This window comes from Engystomops pustulosus, chromosome 4 (genome assembly GCF_040894005.1).
Source record: "Engystomops pustulosus chromosome 4, aEngPut4.maternal, whole genome shotgun sequence".
NCBI classification, from domain to species: Eukaryota; Metazoa; Chordata; class Amphibia; order Anura; family Leptodactylidae; genus Engystomops; species Engystomops pustulosus.
Genome location: NC_092414.1, coordinates 115596264 through 115618237, shown reverse-complemented (window position 1 = coordinate 115618237; position 21974 = coordinate 115596264). Strand labels below are relative to the sequence as shown.

Genomic DNA, 21974 nt, shown 5'->3' with positions numbered 1-21974 from the left:
ACATGTTATATATTGCCACGTCCAAAAATGTCCAAACAATCAAAATATAATAGCGCTTATTCCCGGCATTTAACCCCATAATGAAAAAGAGTGTTCTAAGTTAGGAATGCCACTTTTTAGCCATTTCATGGTAGCACTGAAAACGTTATATTATCTTGCAAAAAATTAATCACACAGAGCACCATACACTGAAGTATAAAAAAAGTTATTAGCACCAGAAGATGCCACAATATTTCTTTGTACAGGAGGTTTTTTAATTTTTGTAAAGGTATGAAAACATAATAAAACCTATATAAATTTGGTGTCCCAATGATAGTACCACCCCAAAGAATAAAGGAGACTTGTGAAAACCGTAAAATCCAAACCCACAAGAAAATGGTGCAAATAAATTTTTTTATGATGTGCAATTTGTTATGCAGAAAACAAACCCTCACACAGTAGGGAGTGAAAAATAAAAACAAAAAAGAAAAGGGCCTGGTCAATAATGGGTTAAAGCAGCGTATAACTGAAAATTTGACCTGGCCATTCAGGCAACCAATGACCATCGGTTACAAAGGGGTTAAAGCCAACAAGCTGTCATTGATGCGATAGGAAGCAATTAACAACTACAGGTATGCAAAATGTTAAAACAGGATCATTTTATTATTGTCTTATTGCTACGTTTTGTTTAAACTCTTTCTGCCATCGATAATACATGTAAGTCTTTGGTTTATATCCATGAGAGAAATTGCCATATATCAGATTTTATGACAGATCAGAAGAACAGACATGTAGTGAATCTGGCCTACAATAAAGGCAATCTTTGTGGCAATGTGCAACCATCTTAGTTAGCTACAAGACACAGCATCTGAAGAGTTTCCTCTATGGATAATAGAGATAATAGTTACATCTATTAAAATATATTAGAATACATATGCATACCTAAAAACTAATCTAACAATATACATTCTAAGCGTTCCATGCCCTGAAAGTGGACTTCATTTACTTCCTTCTGATACTGAGAGACAAAACCAGGAGTGGTTGAACACACAGACTAGGTACAGGTCCTTACAGAGGCGTCATGGAAAGACAGGCATCAGTGTTGTGTGTTCAACCACTTCAATAACTGAGCACCTAATGGACATGTGAACTGGCCCTAAGTGAGCATGGTTTATTAAAATTAATAACTGCTGTGATAATTAAAAATCCTAAAAGAACCACTATACTTCTACTACATAACGGCCATAAATGTTATTTTATTATATTCCTTAAATTGATTTACACAGTATCTTAATATAGGAGTTAGCTGTATCTGAAATAAAAGCAGCTATTCAGCACTAAATATCATCCATGCATTTCTCATACTGCCTTTTACCGACTTGTATTAAGTTGTGGGCTACTCTGCCTCCTAGTGGCCTCCACAGATACAGCATTGTTAGCTAGTCTAATTGTTATCAGAGTGACCTAAAAACTTGCCTTCCTGTTCAAGATTGCATTGAACAGCAGCATCGCGTTTTCCACTTTGACTTGATTTGTGAAAATTTGGGGCCATTTCATCTTGGATCTCAAACAATCGAGGGTTAGATATATGTGGTGCACTGTGCAGCAATGGCGACTTCCCTTTATATTTTGTCAAATTTTCTGATGCCAATGAAATGCTACTGATGTCTGAACATTTATCATATGAACAATTTTTAGATCTCGGTTCAAGTTCTGGTCTCTTCTTATGGGCTTCACTGTAAAGATCATTTCTAGAAGACGCCAGATCAATCTTCTCGTTATTATGATCCTGAAAATAATTTATAAATACATGTGTATATTATTTACACTGTGAACAATAAACCAATGGCAACATCCAAACAGATTAAATTACATTGGAAAAAACAAAAGGTTACCTAACCTAAGCTATGTCACTAATAAACAGGAGAACATTTGGTTTTTTTAATGGTTTATCCATACTAATGACCAAAAAATATGAGATGGGGGTCCATCCAAAATGTTATTGAATAAAACCTTATCCCAACACAAAGAAAAAAAGAGATTAAAAAAAAATTATATTCAGCTACGAGTCTAAAGCCCAGTTCACACTACAGTTTAAACAGTTTTACCCTCTGCTAAAAAAAGAAAGAAGTTTAAAGCATCAGTTAGAAATCCCATTGACATCAAAGTAAATTTCATGTCATAAGTTATGTTCAGTAAGGCAGGAATCCTTTATACATGCATTTTTGTATGGTGGCTGCTGCACTATATTTTTACCATTTTAAATAACACATGCAATAATAGAATGACCCTTTCCATTATGATCTTTATACTGAAATCAATGAGTGATGGATAGAAAAAATGCCAGTTTGTAAATCAGTTTCTTAAAATAGGGATATAGTTAATGTAAACAAATATAGATAGATAAATAGATAGATAGAACATAGATCCTGAACAGATTTAAACCATTAGCTTTAATGTTATTTACTTTGTTTACTGGGTTTTTTATGGTTAAGTAATGGGGATGAAGCAGTTCCATGGCTGCAGACAGTGTTCCTATTTTTCCTATCTGTTGGCTATCGAATATTGCATTATTATAGCATTGAATTGAATGCTGTATTAAAAAAAGTGATCTATAGTCCACCTGACATGTCGGCCTAGCCAAAGGCCCCCTAGTGACCGACAGAGAAATCAGTATGTGTGGTCACTAAGGGGTTAAAGGACACATGCCAGAGTAACTTTGGAACACTAAACCAGTGGTTTAGTGTCCCACAGCACCAGTTAGCGTAATTTTACCTCCTGTCTTTTGTAATGCGTGGGCCACGGGATATTCAGTCATTTACCGTACCTCTATTGTATACTGTACATCTATTCAAAGTTCTGCACCGCTTTCTTGATATGTAGGGGTCCTGGCAGGGTGATTGCTCATGGACAGTGAAGATCACATGACCCTTCATCTGCAGCCATTTTAGGAATGTCAGGAATGTTGATGAAGTAAAAAAACAAGAGGCTTCACTTTACATATCAAGGAAGCCTAATAGAACAGATGTGTATTGGTAAATTACAGAATATTCTGCCCCCTCCTCATGCACACATTACAAAAAAAACATGAGCTAAAGTGGCCAACCCTTTTAACTTTTCCGTCTGTGCCCAGTAAAAAAAACATACATACATCGGTCTGGAGCACTTGGTGCTTGCACACTGACTCCGCATCACTGTACCTGTGCCATAGGTACCTGGGTATACTACTCCGGCTTCATTCTATCACTTCATAGATGCAGGAGCAGCAGAGATGGGTCTGATGTGCCTTATTGGACCTATATCCAGATTAGTATAGAGGTTAGGTTTTTATTTTCATATTTAGGGCCATGGAGACACCTCAAACAGGAAAGACTTGTAGTGGGTTTAGTGTTCCAAATTGCCCTGGTAGGTTCTCTTTAAATCCCTTTTAATAATAGGTTTCCTCACGGGCGTGGTTTGGCAGCTGAGTAAGGTGGCCGCGTGAGGAGAGAGCTTCGGCCCATACACCTCTGTACAGGGTTAAATACAGTGACTTAAGAGTGAAATGCCAAGCAAACATCAAGCCCCGATGCCTACAACCTCCAACAAGAGGAGATCGGGCATTACTTTCTAGCTGACGGAACACAAGACAGCATGCGTTCCCAAGATGGGGCCGCGGCCCACATGGAAATCTGGCACGAGAGATTTTGCCTTTCAAAAACCTGTGTCCCAAATACTAAACCACAACAGATCACCTACCTGTTTTGAAGTTCCAGATAGATGGAGCACGGGCTCCAGGCAAGCAATCCCCTCGGCATCACAATTTCCTGCCCAGACAGAGGATGAATGCAGTATGCCACCCCTGATCGTGCAGTCAAACGTGAGCTCACTTGCATCAGCCTCTTCAAAGCAAGTCTCCCCAGAGGCCTCCTACTCTCCGACAGTCCAGCAAAAAAAAAGAGCAAGGACACAAAGTGGACAAAGTAATCCAGAGCCGCTCTAACTTTATGTTTCAAACACAAGGTGACACACCTGATTTTTTTTTGCCACCTTTCAAGGGAGGATAGTTCAACTATCATTCCTTCACCTGACAGAATCCAAAAATTTTTAGACACAATAAATCTCTCAAAGGTCCCAAAAGAACAGTTTACTAACTTTAAAACCCCATATCAGAATCTGAAATTCAAAAGACAAAAAAAAAATCTACCAGTCAACAAAGCCCCAGGCATACTACAAAAAATATGCTAAGGTACTGACCCCAAATCTAAAAAGAGTCTATGACCAAGCAGCACATTTTGGAGAATTTGCGAAGGAAATCCTTTCAGCATTAATAATCAACCTCCTGAATCCAGGGAAAACTCTTGATAGGCCAACCAATTTTCGCCCCATATCATTATTAAATGAGGACGTAAAAATCTATGGTAAAATACTGGCGAACAGGCTAAAAACCATACTCCCTTCCTTACACTGGACGCTGAAAAGGCATGTGACAGGGTGAACTGGGTATATGTATTTAGGGTGCTAAGCAAATTTGCCATTGAAGGACATATATTTTAGGCCATCAAAGCACTTTACTCAAACCCATCAGCCAGAGTCTTCAGGAATGGCAAGCTGTCCCATAGGTTCACCCTCTGGAATGGCACACGGCAATGATGGCCCCTTTCCACTATAATTTTTGTGCTTTCCATAGAACCTTTAGCATAAACTATAGGAAAAGACACAGAAATTGCAGGAATACAGGTGAGCAATCAGCAACATAAAATTTCACTCTTTGCGGATTACATCATCCTGATGTTTACCAGCCTGCAAAGATCACTATACTATGCATTTGAAACACTAGTAGATTTTGGGGAAATCTTGTTCTACAAAGTAAATAAGCTTAAATCACAAATACTGACCATGGGTATACCTGTACCAACGTTAGACATCTTAAAAGAGACATACGCACTGGACTGGCAGGTGAATCACATAACATACTTAGGGATAGAACTATCATTCCCATCGGCAGATCTATTTCGCAATAACTACATCCCGCTGATGCTCATCCTGTCCTGGTGCGGAAGAATTGCAACCTTTAACATAATGGCACTCCCAAAGTACCTGTATATATTTAGAACCATTCCTGTACCAAACACTTTTTTCATCGAAATTCATAACCAGCTTAGACAATTTGTATGGCAGGACCGCTATACTAGAGTAGCACTCCACATACTAACAAAACCAAAAAATTTGGGAGGACTGGGAGTCCCAGAAATGAAAGATTACTACCTAGCTTCCATTCTTAACCAGTCCAGAATTTGGTGGGATAGCACAGCAGACACAAAATGGAACGGTTCATAATAATAACTTCTCCCCTCTTGATAAAATTAATCTGCAACTCACAAAACTGCTCACTATACAGGCGACAGATAAAGCCTGGCACACTCTAACATCAACGTTACAAGAAAAGACAAACTTTCCATTGTCACTTATACCAGAAGAATCCCTAGAATATATTATTCCTAACCTTAATCTCTCGCAATGGCGAGCTAAAGGTCTACAAAATCTCTCAGACATAACTACAGAAGAAAGCCTTACCAAATTCACACAAGTGTAGCACATCAAGAAGCTATGGTCAACACCTATATGAGGTGGTATTTCACCCAATCCAGATTAAATAAAATATTTCCCTTAACACCCCTGGGGTGCTGGAGACTATGTGGACAAAAGGAACTCTAGTCCATAAACTACAGGCATGTCCAAAGATATAACCGCTATGGCAAGAAGCGTTAAAGGTCATATCAAAGCTAAACAATTCCAATATTCCAGCTACAACAGAAATTGCATTACTTGTTATGGGCATAGGGACAAAACCACAAAAAGCAAGACTAATAACAGCTCACATACTTATGGCTACAAAGCTAATTATCACAAGACAATATAAAGAATTGTCCAGGAATCCAGGAGGTTCTCAAACAAGTTACGGTAATACAAACTGTGCGTATGAGAAAGCAATAGCTCTACAATCCTAAAGATTCTCCCTATTCAGAAAAAACTGGGAGACATGGACAGTTAGCCCATACCTCGGTGAATGGAAGTAGAAGGGGAAACCCCGTGGTGGGTAGGTATTTAGGAGAATAGGAGGAAAAGGTCTGACGGAGTTGATGCTTTCAGTGTGTGTTTATGTTTTCCAGTTTCTTATGTGCTTTTCTTTCATTCACATATCAATAGAACTGTTTGATATGTGTGTCAGTTAACTGCCAGAATTGCTTCCCCTGGAGGGGTATGAAAGAGAGAAGAATGCAGTGGACATCTTTGTCACCCACGTAACAATCCAGGAAAAGAGCATAGATCTGACATAGATTTACAAACTGTAATTATTGCTTATATATTTGGGGCCAAAGTAGGCCGTTGGTGTATGGCACATTAAGTTGCATGAAAACTTGAATAAAAACGGTTAAAAAATTTTAAAATAATAGGTTTTCTGCATTTTACAATACAATGTAAATGGTACGACACTGCTTAAGAACATCCTCAAAACGCTTTGCATAATAAACAAAAAAAATATTAAAAATATTGTTAATTATTTCTCTAACACCTCATCTACAAGAAGGAAACGGCAGAATATACCTGCATTATAAATCATTTTAGTCCCTAGATGTTTTGCATATCGTATTTTGTACATATTGAGGATATTCCTCGGTTTACAAATAAAATGTATAATTACCTGCTCAGTAATGTAGTTATTTGGGTCTTCAAAAGCACTGCCTTCTACTGCTTTTGTCAGTGAACTAAATAAAAAAAATGCTTTGAATAACATTAAAAACAAAAAGAATGTTTATAGTTTGATTTGTCTTTTTTCCAACCTTCTAATGATCCTAACTTTTTTCTGCGGCTTAATTTTGGTGATGCTTTGTATTTTGTAAAATCACCTTCTTGCCATTTAAAGGAAATCTACCACTAACTATAAGCAAAACTAAATTGAGCATACTCACCTTTTGTCCTTTTCATCTTGAATCTTGGCACATCTTCTTTAATGTTGACATACTGGGATCGCCTGATAAAAAAGACTTATAAAAAGCATGCAGGAGCGCGTTGTCTGGAGCTCAGGGCTGCTAATTATTCATTTGTTCTGCCAGGATGTATTTCATATATGCCCCCAGCCATGCATTGGCCCAGCAGTAGCAGAGGGCAGATGGATGGTACCTGTGATATGAACAGGCGGTAGCAGTTGGCAAAACACAGGAATCAGTGGATGGACAAAGCAAAATATAGGATAGTTTGGGTCCATCTGAAGACTTGTCAAAATTAATAAAGCTATTCTTTACAATAATTTTATTAAGATGATAATCTATGCATCAGCCCAGAAAAATACTTCTTGGTAAAACCTCCTTGAAACAATCAGACATGGTCTGGGTCTCTGGAATATTTAAGGGATACACATGAACTGATGATGAGACATTTGAGGAAGCACATCTATAAGGCAGTCATATAGCTGGGAGTCCTGGGGAGAAACACCTGGGTCTTATTTGAAGAATTTCCCTGGAATCCCAATCAAATACAGGACAATGATGGTACAAGAAAGGAATGACCAGGAGTACCTGATCCACAAAACTGGCAGGACAAATAAGAAAACAAGAGATTTTCAGAACCCATATTTGTTGTGTATTTCGCTAGAAAAATCCATCCATTTAATGTGGATAGCGTTAGCTTTTCTTTCTGGAAGCTGTCAGATACAGGCACAATAAACCTTTGTTGAAAAGTGCAGCGCAGGTGTACCAGCTGAAATTTGCCTCCTCCCATCATTAAAATCGTTCCCCAAACTTTTTAGCCTCTGTCTATGATGGCGCCCCCATTGGTGTGTAGCTCTGCCCACCACCAAGTGACCACACCTATCGCGGGATGTGTGAAATGGTGACAAGATCTGAAGTTCCACACAGTGCCCACTGCCCGATTTTTTGGATTCTGACTTGCGTCGCTTTACATGGTTATAACTTTTGAACACTGTTACTTATCAAAACGATTCTGAGATAGTTGTACTTCATTTTGGTGGAAAATGTTGGATAATAAGTTTTGCGTTTATTTACAAAAAAAAGAAAAAATTATGATTTCTTTTTAAATTTGCCATTGTCGAAATTTGAAATCATTGCGTTTTCAGGCAGATAGATTTACCCACTAAATAAGTTGCTGAATAACATTTCCCATATGTATACTTTACATTTTCATAATTTTTGAAATGTCTGGATAATTTATTTTGATGTCACAGGGCTTACAAATCGAATAGCGATTTTCCATATCTTCAGAATTGACTATTTTGGGGATAAATACAGTTTTGAGTGAAATTTTACATATTTAGCATAAAAAAACCCTATGTATCAACCCATTTTCAAATGTGCACCCCTCAAGCTATCAGAAACAGCTTTTAGGAAGATTGTTAACCCCTTGAGATCTTCATAGTAATGAAATCAAAATGGAGGTGAAATTTAGAATGGTCAAATTGTGCCGGTTATACGTTCATTTAGCCACATTTCCAAAAGATAAAGAGAAAACCCACCAAACAATTTGTTCTGCAAATTTTCCCAAGTACAGAGACCCCCCACATGTGGCCGTTACTTGTTTTATGGGGGCACAGCGAGGCGCGGAAGGAAAGGAGCGCCCTGCAGCTGCCAGGATTTTAGTTTCCTCATAGGCCCCTTTTGTAGGCTATACAATTTTCACTTTTTCGTTATTGGGGTAATGTGACGACATTTTTTTTGCAGGATGAGATGCTTTTTCCTGTGTTACCATTTTGGGGTTGGCATCACCTATTGTTGAAAATTTAAGAACTTTTTTTTTGAGGGCAGGAGTAGAAAAGAATCAATTCTGTACTGGATTTTTTGCCTTTTTTTTTCGTGTTCACCGTATAGCCTAATAATCATGGCGATACCATACATTTTTTCTTACGTTTTACTAACCTTGCCAAATAAAACCATGATGTGGGAAAAATCTATCATTTTTGCATTGTTGTCTTCCAAGTTTCCAAGCCTCAGAAACAAAATAGAAGGAACTAGATCTCTTAATGGTGTAGGGCAAATATGATATTGCGGGTTTTAAGTGATACATGGCTGTACAATACCTATGACTAGGCTGTTAATAAAGATAGTTACAGTCTTTTCATAAATGACCGTATAAATAAAAAAAGCTGCAGGGATTTGCTTATATGTGAAATCTTTCCTCAAGCCTGTCCTTCAAGATTACATCGGTGAAGAGCATGTAATCCCTTTTGGGGGGAATAATAAAATATAAGTAGGGGTTTCTTAGAAGCCTTTATCTGTAACAGATGCTGCTGAAAAACTGCCGGTAAGTCAATTAGATGCACCTCAATACATGATGAAGTACTTATCATGGGGAAATTCAAGTACACTAATATAGACTGGGGGGGTACAGAAACCTGCAGGTCAATAAAAATAGACAATTACCTGTCACAATTAGTCTGGGACCCAACACGAGGGAGCAGACTCCTGGACCTTATCTTAACCAATACACCTGACAGAATATCAAAATTACAGGTTGGGGGGCACCTGGAGGGATGCCATTCTGCCATGCTTTGACCAAGTCTCAGTTCAGTTTCACATTCCCAAACACCACTTTAAGAAATATCTTCAATTACAGGCAGTCCCCGGGTTACGTACAAGATAGGGTCTGGAGGTTTGTTCTTAAGTTGAATTTGTATGTAAGTCGAAACTGTATATTTTATAATTGAAGTTCTAGACACATTTTTTTCTTTTGTCCCAATGACAATTGAAGTTTGTCTGAATTTTTGCTGTAATTGGACCAAGGATTATCAATAAAGCTTCATTACAGACACATTACAGGTGATCATTACAGTCTGGGACTATAGTAAAGCATCCAGAGAGCTTTACCAGAGGTCATAGTGGGCGGAGGGGTCCGTCTGTAACTATGGGTTGTCTGTAAGTCGGGTGTCCTTAAGTAGGGGACCGCCTGTATAACATGCATTGATTTCTTAATTTCCTGAACAACTCCCCACATATCCTACCATATGGTTAGATCTCAGGGCCCAGGTGGGATTATCTATAACTACCTGTACTCATTTAATAGACTCCAATTCCTGACAATTCATGACAAGCTAGTCTCAGAATTCTTGAGGTCACAACGGTCAGTATCACTAGCCGTCAATAAACTGACTCAATTATATCATTCATCAGAGCTACTTAACCCCTCTTAAACTCCATAAGAAGGTTAGAATGGCAAGGCCTCTTAGATGTCACCATGCACCTGCTGATTTCTGGCATATATTCTGGTCATGTCCTGTAATTACCTCGTACTGAAGCAAAATTGTAGGGACGCTCTCCGTGTCGTTAGACAGACTTGTTCTATGCCTACCCCTGACATGTTTATTTGGCATGTTACAATGTGCCAGAGTAACAAGATCATTTTCAAAAGTCCCATATACTGCTATAGTGTTTTATGGCAGTGTAATGGCAGTTTTATGGCAGGATTGATCAGATTTAGATGTACCCTAGGTAGTCTAAATTATTTTTAAAAATAAATAAATATAAAAATTAACCCCCGTTTTCCTAAAAGTGACCTATCAATCCATTAAAATTGGTTATTTTTAGCAGTAAACCTCATAACAGCGCCCAAATGTCTGAAACACCACTTTTTTGTCATTTTACAACTCCCTAAAAAGTGATGAAAAAAGTGGCAAAATGAAATCTGTTTCATACAAAAGGGTTTAAGCTTTTAAAACCCACCAAAACTTAAAAAGAAATATTAAAATTTGGTATCCAGTAATTATACTGACTCAAAGAATAAAGAAATGTTGTTTGTAGCGCACAGTGAAAGCCGTAAAAACACAATAAAATAAAGCAAAGGATTTTTTTGTAAAGTCTGAAATTTTTTTTATGCTTCCCTGTACATGCATGGAAAATTAAATACCACCACAGGAATGTACGAGCAATTTGTTACAGAGGGTTAAAAAAAAAAGCTAAAAAGCTCTGTATACAGAAAAATACAAAAGTTTTGCATTTTTAACCCCTTTCCACACCTTGACATACTTGTACGTGATAAGGTGTGGGTAGTCACCGCACCTAGATGTGATCGCCTGGGCTATCATCACGGTATGTGAAAGCTGGGATTCCGCAGCAACGGCTGGGATCACAAGAGTTGCAATCCCGGCTGTTTAATCGTCAGGCACAGGGGTGCTTATCATTTCTATTGCAGCACTGGGGTCTGTTTTCAGCATGATCTAACAGCATAGTCTGACAATGACATTAGTATTGCAGTATATTACACTGAGCAAGTGATTAAATTATTACTTGTTCATTGGGACAAATTGGGACAAAATAAAACATAACAGAAAAATTAACATATGGTACAGTGAATGACCAATTAAAAAAAAAAACCTAAACCAGAATTAATGATTTTCTTAAGTCGCTCTATAAAAGAGTTAATTAAATCTCATGAATTAACTATTGAATACCTAGCAGCCCACTGACGAATATGGGAAATCGGTACATTCAGGATAAATTGTGCATCAAACTTTGAGGATTTTTTCGCTATTTAATATTTTGTGAATGTTTACATTTTTTAATCCAAAATTAATGTATTGTCTAAAAAAGTAGTTTGTAAACTGCAACTCCATTTTGCTTCAAGCCCTGTGAAACACCTAAAGGGTTAACAAACTTTTTAAAGTTGTTTTTTCATAAGTTGAGGGGTGTAGTTCCTATAACGGGTGAATTTATGGGGTTTTACTATTATTTAAGCCTCCTAAAGTCACTTGAAAGTGGAGCAGGTCCCTGTAAATGTAGGTTTTTGGCTATTTTCATAAAAATTACTTATGAAGTTATGTTAAAGGGTTCCAAATTTATAACCTCTTAAAATGACACAGGGCAAATTTTTTAAAAAATTGGTCTTTTTCCTGATACCTAAAAGGGCTTTGTCCGGAAGAGGTTAAAGAAGGGGTGCAAAAAATGGTAATGCAAAAAGGGCATCAGTGGGAAGGGGAAATGACTTTAGGGGGGTTATGGTGAATGAGGATTTAACAATGAATATGGCGTTTGATCAAAACAAACAAGGATGCAGAAATAGAAAAATTCCTTGTTAGTTGCTTTCATAAATATATCTGCCACGGCACGTGGCCTGCGCACGGATGAGGACAGACGTGTGAGCCTGCAGCTCCGTCATCTCACCTGCTAAACAGCTACACTAGCATACCTCCACTGGCTCTGGCTCACTGATGGGCAGAAGTCGGCAGAGGACGCCCCACGACATCTACTACTGGTCCCGGCCTCCGGTCACGAGTGGCAGCATGGAGCAGTTCCTCACACGCTCCACAAGGTCAGCACGTGGGACAGCGCCATCTTCCCCACCAAGGCTCCTGGCCCCTCCCCAAGCACTGAGGCAGAGCGCAAATGCCGCAAGTGGGCTCCGGAGATACAACCCGCTCCAGATCTCAGCTACGTAGGCCCGGAGGCCCCTGATGCAGAGGTTCTGGAAAGATTCCCTTTGAGACGTATATTACAAAAATTGCAGTGTTAATATTAAGGGGGGTTTCAATATGATCTTTTCAACAACTATGGATAGACTGTCCCTATCCTACCCTACCGCTTAGAGCGCATAGCAAGGGAATTCTGCAAACTGATTAGGTCACATTCCTTGTTTGATTTATGGAGGGCGGAACACCCGGGCAACAAGTCCTTCTCGTTTTTCTCCCATCCATCTCCACCCGGAAATACAATATCATTGCGACTCCTCCTCTCAGCAGAGGTTGGGTCAATATCTTGGTCAGACCATGCATCTGTCTCGGTAGCCTCGATCCCTATTGCCTACTTAGCTGTAAAGAAGGCGGCTAAATTAATCCCTTATTAAAGACCTTAGGGCTGCGATGCATACCTTCACGAGGGAGGGTCCCTCTATCTCCTCAGAAATGGCTTTGTGGGAAGCCCACAAGGTACTGCATGAGGTGAGTGCATGGCCCTGTCCTCAAGAGTTAAAAAAACGTCATCAGCCTACTAACTGAAACAAGCAGCGGCAATACAGGAGTTAGAGAGTAAGATGGTGGCCCACCCCAAGGTAGCAACCTTGAGAGCATTGATAGCTGCTCGCTCTCGTCAGCGGGACTACACCGAAAAAATGCTACCGTTCTCAAAGCAATGTTTCTATGAGAAAGGTAACAAAGCTCACGCACTATTGGCTCGCTCTAGGCAACGAGAGACGATAAAAGACACCTTAGGTACCACCCTCGAAATACCGTCTCCCCCTGTGATGAGACTACTCGAAGTCGGCTATTATGGGAATACTTGTCCTCTTGTCAGTTGCCCACCCCGACAGACATGACGGCGGCTATGCTCCCATTACTGAAGAGGATTTGGAGGAGGTGGTGAGGGCCCTCCAATCAGGGAAGTCTCCTGGACCGGACAGGTTCACCTACCTGTATTATAAGGTCTTCCTGGATGACCTTGCAGCTCATATGCTCCCCATATTCAACTACTTCCTGGATAGGGTCCAACCACATCGAGACATGTTGTCTTTCTATATCTCATTGATTCCCATGCCAGGTGAAGATGCCACCCGATGTAGTAACCATCGGCCTATCGGACTGCTTAATTCTGACTTGAAGATCTTCACATATTGTCAGACAACACAAGGAGAGCAATTGACCGTGTGGAAGTGGTCAATGCAGTCCTTAAAGTACGAATGAAACGCTCAGCACACTGTTATTTGCTATTTAGTCATTTTTCTTTATTGAAAATATATCAATTGTTAGAAGCATTTTAGGCAAAACATAATCACCCAAATGTGAAAGTCTATATAATCCAGCGTGAACTTGAGGGAAAAGGGCTGAGCACACCACGTAGTTACTCCATTAAGGAAGACGGCATCCAGTACATCATGTGACATGGCCCCTTCTTCAGACTTGCGTAGTGAGAATCCCACCACCAATATAAAAACAGCGGTCAATAAGCAAATTCCTCTAAAAGACACAAAAATTTAAAAACAATTGGCAATTAAAAATTGTCTGATAAACAGCAAAGAAGCAGTAGTATACATAAATGGCAATTTATATTCAAAGGTTATCTACCAAATATTTAGAATATCAGTGTATGTACCTAAAAAAGAAAACAAAACTCCACCTAACTACAACATGTAGCATTTTTTTAACTATGGAACTCTGATTAACCCCTTCGATCTCTTCCAGGACAGCCCACTGCAGCTGGGGCACATTGTGGCTTATTTACTAAAGGTCCACGGACAATCTTTAGACTGACTTTCTGACGTTTTTGTGACAGGTACTTAATAGGGGATTATGTTGCAGGCGATTGGATTTTGGCGCAGCTGGGCCGGCTTTCATGCGACAGAAATTGGGCGGCATGCCGTTAAATGATCTGACGGATTCGGACTGAGTGTGGGATTTAACTTTCAAATTGTGTCGCAAAATCAAGCACCTACATGCACCAGGAAGATAAAAGCGAACTCTGGTGGACCTGAGAGGGGAAGCGACACATGCAGGATATCGGGCGATCTTAGGGAATCGAGGCAGAGTGCATTATCGCCGGACTGGAAGAAATGACGGGCCACGGTAGTTTCATTAGATTTCTTTTGTTTTTCTTTTCTAAAGAAAGTAGCTTGACAGATAAAGAAAAACAAAAGAAATTTCTTCAGGTCTAAACGTAATGGGGCACAATGCACTGTGCCGCGATTCAAGAAGATCCTGCGCCCGATATCCTGCATGTGTCGCTTCCCCGCTCAGGTCCGCCGGAGTTCACCATCTTCCTCCTGGTGCATGTAAGTGCATTGCTTGCGACACAATTTTTAAGTTAAATCCTGCGGTCTGCCCAAATCTGTCGGATCGTCCCGCCCCCCAATTTGTGTCACATGTAAGCCAGCGCGATTGCGACTAAATCCGATCGCGTGCAACACAATTGCCTACTAAATACCTGTCCCAGCAGTGTGATCCCCGAAAGCGTCGGAATATCCAACGGAAACGCGGCCGCGGGACCCTTAATAAATAAGCCCCATTGTGTCCCAGCTGCAGTGGCCTGTGCTGGAAGAGATTAATCAGAGTTCCATAGTTAAAAAATTTCTACAGAGCGAAGTGTATTGCATTTTCCGCTTTGAGACCCTCGCTCCAAAAGGAATAAATGAAAATTGTGATTTTTGTGTCTTTTTGTAAACTTTTATAAATGATGTAGTTAGGTGGAGTTTGCTACTTTAGGTACATACACTGATATTCTAAATATTTGATAAAAAACCTTTGAATATTAATTGCCATTGATGTATTGTACCGCTTCTCTGCCGTTTATCAGACAATTTTTCATTGCCAAATCTTTGTGTCTTTTAGAGTAATTTGCATATTTACCACTGTATTTATATTGGTGGTGGGAACGTCACATGATGTGTTGGATGCCGTCCTCATGAATGGAGTAACAAAATGGTGTGCTCAGCTCATTTCCCTGAAGTTCACGCTGGATTATATGGACTTTCACACTTGGGTGATTATGTTTTGCCTAAAATGCTTGTAACAATAGATATATTTTCGAAAAAGAAAAATTGCTAAATAGCAAATAACAGCGTTTCATTCGTACTTTAATAATTACTCAGGGCATGGAGACCCAAAGAAATGCTCAGGGACTATTCCGATAAGATATTTTTTATGTGACTAGGGGTCAATGCAGTGTTCAGCATTGCTTCTCAGCCTAGATGCGGAGAAGACCTTTGACAGGCTAGATTGGTCTTTAATGTATGCAGCCCTAGAACTAGAGGACTCTATAATATGCCTATAGTGGTAGTCCGCTTTTCCACATTGCAGGAATGTATGGTAAAGTGGGAGTCAGCTCTTAATAGAACAATTACCCCTGATACATGGCAGATTATATGGAACAGAACCGCCTACTGCCTACAAAGAGACTCAATACAAGGTACTTATGCACTGGTACCATACCCCAGAGCTACTTCACACACTTAACCCTGCGATACCAGCTACCTACTGGAGGTTATTAGCAGAAGTACGTACATTATACCATATATTCTGGACCTGCCCACTTATTACCCCTTTCTGGAAGGAGGTGTAATCCCTGACAGGAGAACTTGGTTCTAAGATACAGCTAGAACCCATCGTACATCTCCTTAATTTATCCCAAACAAACATGCGGAAGCACTTAGCTAAACTGTTCCTGAACCTCTGTGTTTTGACCAAATGCTTGATTGCCAGGGCCTGGAAACAAACTGCTCCCCCATCTTAATTGGACCTGTTTGTCCAAATAAAGGAGATCTACTCTCTAGTGCGGATGACTGCCTCCCTGAACAATACGATAGACACCTTAAGCAAAATTTTTACTGGATTGGTGTTGGCATGAACGCCTAAGGGTTTTCCAGGACATGATCATGGATGTATAATCTCATGCCTCTAGTCCTACAGCATGGAGATAATTCCATAAAGCCCCTCTTGTTTCTTGTTAGTCTGCTATGTCATATGTGATTTTATGTTAAGTCTAGTCTTAGATTTTGCGTTCTCAAAGAATCTCTTTTCTACACCTTTGGACATAATCCTGTGGACTCCTCTTAGTGGGTCAGAGTTTTTTCCTTCATGTTTTCTCGTTGTCTCATGCAATGGGTGCACAAACACTACTGTTGTAGTGCTATAGAAAATACGTAACAGTCCAATAACTCTTTCACGTTAGGCTGGTCTATCGCTTACAAGACCTTATAATAAAGAAACGATATTGTATCAACACTCTATAATGTGTGGAGTCGGTGAACTTGTGTAGAGTTAAAGGGGTATTCCAGGAATCAGCATAATTCATATACAAATGGGTACTCAAAATATAAGCTAATGTGTAATTAGTTGTTATTTAAAATTTTGCTCCCCTTAGCAGAAAATGCTGGTGACATGCAATGTAATGAAAAATGAAATTGCTACTGGCCCTTTAATCAGTCCGTTAATTTCCTCTGCGCGGTCCGTTGCGGAGCAGACACAGAACAGAAGATGGCTGCTGGTCACATGTCCACATCACATGTCCTGCACCTGCCTGGGCAAGTCATGTGATCACCACTATGTTTGGCTGTAGTCGGTTGGTTGAAGTGCATCCAGTTTGGCCAGTGTTGTGGTGATGTGCAGGGATGGCAGTTACACATCATTACTATGGTAACAGAGCAAGAAAGTCTGTTATATCATCACCGGGAGCAGAGCATAAGAGGGAAGAGGAGTTACTGAGAACTAAAAGATCATGGAACTTGTAGTTTCCAGGCGGCAGCCATCATAACTCCACCTACTTTGGAGAGGCCATACATTTTGTAAATCATAAAATCAAACTATTTAAGCTCCATTTTGTGACTAATGACATTGAGTATTGTTGTATTCATTTATTTATATCATCATGGGTTTTTGCGTCAGACGTTCATATTCCCGGAATACCCCTTTAAGTGTGATATGTTAAAGGGGTTGTCAGAGTTCTGAAAAAAATATATATGTGGCCGGGAGCGGGCTGCCTAAAACAATAAAGCTGTACTTACCTTCCGGTGCCCTCCGGTACCCGGCACCCGGACCGGAGCAACAGCAGCGCTATGTAAACAAACATGGCCGCCGGAGCAGTGCTGCATTCAGCTTCCGGCCGGACCCGACAACCTTCCGGCCCCCATACACAATGCTGTGTATAGGGACGGATAGGCGTACCCGGCCACGGGCGGCCGGAAGCTGAATGCAGCGCCGCTCCTGCGCCCATGTTTGTTTACATGGCGCCTGGACCGGAGCGACAGCAGCGCTGGATACCGGAGGGCACCGAAAGGTAAGTACAGCTTTATTGTTTTAGGCAGCCCGCTCCCGGCCAAATATATATTTTTTTTTTAGACTCGGACAACCCCTTTAATTGCTGAAATGTTCATACACTGTCCAGTGAACCTTATTAACTATACCTTTTTTCTTTCTGTAACAAGTAAGAAAAAATACTAAAAATTTAAAGTTATAAAAATGTATATATACCACACAAATTATTTAAAAAGGGAGGAAATTAAAAAGAAACTTACATGGTTTCAGTATCATCCAAACATATTTTTGATGGTGTAGTAATAGGTGACATGGGCAGCTGTATATTTCTTTTCAGATCAGAAAATGTTTCTTGTCTTTTACAAATGTCAACATGTTGAGGTTGTTGGTCTATTGAAAAAAAAAAAGTTCTATCTTAAACCAGGTTCTGCTGTGATGTTGTATTAAAAGGGTTGTCCATGAATTAACATTTTCTTATATAAGGCCAGGGGCTGTTAAACTAAACCACTTATACTCATCTCCCTCCACGCTCCTTTTCAGCCCATCACTACCTGTCCCTGTTTGAATACCGAGGCCGCTGTACAGCAACCTTTGAGCAAAATATTTAAATGTAATTCTCAGACCCCTTTAAAAGATTATATCTTAAAAATATGTATATGTAATGTATAGTCATGCTTTTTTTATTGTTTGGTAACAAAAAAGGTACTTACTCTAATTCACACCAACGCTCATGATCCCGGAGTGCCCGGAGCGGAGGGTGATGCTGCCTGTTGGAGAACCAGCCTGTTTACAAACCTATGAACTATGGGAACTCAGTGATGTGATTTGAGTGTGTAGGCCTGTAACCCCTGAGTGACTGGCCTCCAGGGGATCTGGTGAAGAGTTAACAAGTCCAGCAGGTACGGGCTTAGCCTACCTGTGGGTACCTGGAGCTTGAGGAGGTCACTCAGGATGGAGTTACAGGCCGGCAAAGCTCAAAGGAGGGAATTGTTAAGGAGGTCGCACTGGTTTCGGACGCCATCTTGACTACTGTCCGCCATCTTAGATACAGCGGCCATGTTCCCTGACCATTGTCAAGTTAATGTCATGATTCAAACTTCATTTTATGTAACCTGTTTGCTTGCCTGTCAGCTAATACCCTTTGGCATTTAATGAGAAGCCAGTCTGTCCTTGAGGCTGCATGATATTATGATTCTGGAGCCCACTTATCTTATTCTTCTCAGCAAATTAGTATAAACAATATCTGTGTACAAGGTCTCTGAGAACTGAGCACAATTAATTAACTTTTTTCCCAGAATGTGCTGATGTCCAATGGAATTGAAGTGCCTTATCTCCTTTCATACAACACCCAAAATGCTGATTTATCTGTATTAAAATACAGCTGGGGCTGTTTGAAATAAACAGTTTGATTTGAGTGAATCTAAAGACTGGACTGTGTCTTTCATTTACTCTGTCATCTCGCTGCCGGCAGCTATCTCATCCTCCCTCAAAGGGTTAATTAGGACTCACCTTACAAAAGTCAAGAGGGCTGTTGGGGCCCTGCATAAAAATCCCTATCAATTTCAATTTTTGTAAAAAGATATTCTCATTTAGCCCTAAAATGTACACATTCAGAAAGTATTAGAGGTAAAAATACATCCCAAGATGTTTGGGCTGTTTCTTCCTAGTACAGCAATACCTGACATATAGAGGTCAACTGCTGTTTCACCGCACAGCGATGTTAGTGGCATTTTAACCCACAGGGTGCTCGTCAAAATTTAATACAAAGAAATGGCGACTGTAGGTTACATCCACATGTGGGGTGTCCTCATAGTCAGAAGAAACCACATAATATATTGATGGAAGCATTTTCTACTTTTATTCTGTTTAAGTGGGTAAATTTTAGTGCTAAATGAATGTATTAATGATGAAATTAGTAAATTCTAAATCAAACCTTCATTTTGCTTGAAGTTCTGTAAAATATTTCAACCCTAGTACGCCACGTGTTGGCTGTGGGAGATTGGAGAGGGCTCACAGGCTGAGCCTGCTCCATAGCTGGTAATTGTTTGCTACATATTGCAGCAAACATTTACCGGTATAACTCGCAATCGGTGCTAGCCAAGATGGTTCTAGCCGATCCACCCGTCCATAGCCGCCATCTTGGCTCGGATCGTTGCTATCCGTTGCCATGACAGCCGTAAGATTTCAAACCCAGAAGAAAACGAGCAAATGCATTTTTTCACTAATTTCACTACATAAGGAAATTTGTTTCCAGCTTCCCAGTACACGGCATGAAATATTGAATACTGTTACTATGAAGTGAGATTTGTTACGCGGAAAACAAGCCCTAATCCAGCTCCTTACATGGAAAAATTTAAAAAAGTTATGAATTTTTGAAGGTGGGGAGTGAAAAATAAAAATGCAAAAACCAAAAAAAGGCCTGCTGTTTTGAATAGTTTTTGAAATAAAATGGTACTTAAAATAATTGGATTGTAAAGTTTTTATAAAATTTTTAAAAAATGCGGTTCGATTTGCGATTTCTTTCCAGCATCGTAATAAAAGAAAAGGACACATTTTTAATTTTTACAATTTTTGAAATTTTTATACCAAATTCACCTTTTTTTCATTAATAAATACTAAATATATCAATCAAAATTTCCCACTAACTTGATGTACATGTCATGAAAAAAAAAAGTTAAAGACTGCTGCAAGTTTTGAAAAATTGGCCTTGGTCATCAGGGTGCAATGAGCTTGGTCACTAATAGACATGTACACAAAAGAGAAAAAAAAGTAGTCAATATTATGAATGGTATAAGCACATGAACATGGGAGGGAAAACCCTGATGCGATGGGGGTTAAAGGGAAATCAAATTACCGCTAAGTGTAATCGTTATCTTACCTCCACAGCACGACAACACAAATTTTTATTAGATAGAATGACCAAAGAAAATGGATTAAGATTTTCCCAGGTGGCAGCCCTACAGATATGATCCAGAGATGGAGGAGGCAAATACTGCTGTAATTATAGTCCAGCCATAACCCTTTTCAGATATAATAGATCAGGTGCAATTGTTTTACTATTGAATTAAATACTGGGGCCTCAGATAACAAGTCCAGAATCTAAGGGAATGTCAAGAGATTTCAAGAAGTAGTTGGAACAAGTTCTTTGTACCCAGAAGGGTGCTATCCTAGATTTGTGAGTGGGGGGGGGGGGGGTAAAAGGAGGACTCAGAAAGAAGGTGATTTAACCATAGTTGACATAGCACATAACTCTTTCATGGAGTTCTTTTTTGACAGGGAAAAGAATGCCAAGATCTGGAAATTTTTGCTGGTTTGCTGCATATCCCACTACTATGTTTGAGAATGAAAGACTACGGGTCTTAAATCTTCTTACCCCTTCTTTTAATCCTGTTGCCCAAATGTGAGTTTGGTCCAACACTATTGTTTTGATGTATTTTTGGTGGAATAACTTTTCAAGAACAGGGTTTTCTCTTACTTTGCAAACTCTACCATAGTGTGCTTCCAAAAAGTAAAAAATAAAAAAAGATTTCACAATTTGACAAACTTTACTGAATAAGCTTTTTTTACTGAAACAGTAAACTTTGTAAAGTTATATAGCACCACTATTTTATACAAATAGTGTGCTGTGCTGAAGTTTTACTTAAATAGGTAGAAACATAGATGGATAGATAGATGATATATAGGAGATAGATAGATAGGATAGGATAGATACTTAAAGAAAGTCCAAAGCAGCACATATAAATGACGGTTGGGTGCACGATGCCAACACCGGTTAGTGAGGCAGAGATTGGGGAGGCAGCCACTGATATAGAACCCCAGGCCGCAACAGTTTTAGTGATGGCACCATTTAGAGGAGGTGTACCCTCCACCTTTTGCCCCCCACCCTTGCCGGCAGGCTCACCAATTGAGGTCTTTAAGGATCGTGTCCTGGAGGAGGTCCATACCTTGTTGTATCCTGAGACACCTAAGAACATCACTAAAGAAGAGATCCGGGCGCTCCATGACCTCAGCTCCCGCACCGACCTCGTGGTGAAGCCTGCCGACAAGGAGGGCAATTTTGTCTTAATGACAAGGATGGCTAATGAAAAAGAGGCCATGCGCCAGTTACTAGATACAGAAACCTATGCTAGACTAGATGCGAACCCAACCTGAAAATACCAGGATAGGCTTCGGTCCTGTCTGCGCTGGGGTGTAGAACAGAAAATCCAGGTTACTTCCCCTCAACCCCCGGCACCCTAACTGGTATTTTCTCCCCAAGGTGCACAAGACCTTG

The 21974-nt window shown here is 39.8% G+C and overlaps 1 protein-coding gene across 2 annotated transcripts in view; it reads right to left on the bottom strand.

Annotated features, from left to right (window-relative positions):
* Positions 1-610: 610 nt before the first annotated feature.
* Positions 611-21974, bottom strand: part of REDIC1 (regulator of DNA class I crossover intermediates 1) — a 48247-nt gene continuing 26883 nt past the window's right edge. The window contains exons 4-6 of one of the 2 annotated variants that reach the window (XM_072150702.1): positions 17962-18091; positions 6665-6728; positions 611-1768 (exon numbers count right to left, since the gene is read on the bottom strand). In XM_072150702.1, coding sequence (XP_072006803.1) covers positions 1424-1768; positions 6665-6728; positions 17962-18091 — 539 coding nt within the window. In that variant the 3' untranslated portion in view covers positions 611-1423. Of the gene's footprint in view, positions 1769-6664; positions 6729-6932; positions 6995-17961; positions 18092-21974 lie in introns of those variants that run through there. The other variant, XM_072150703.1, reaches the window with a different exon arrangement.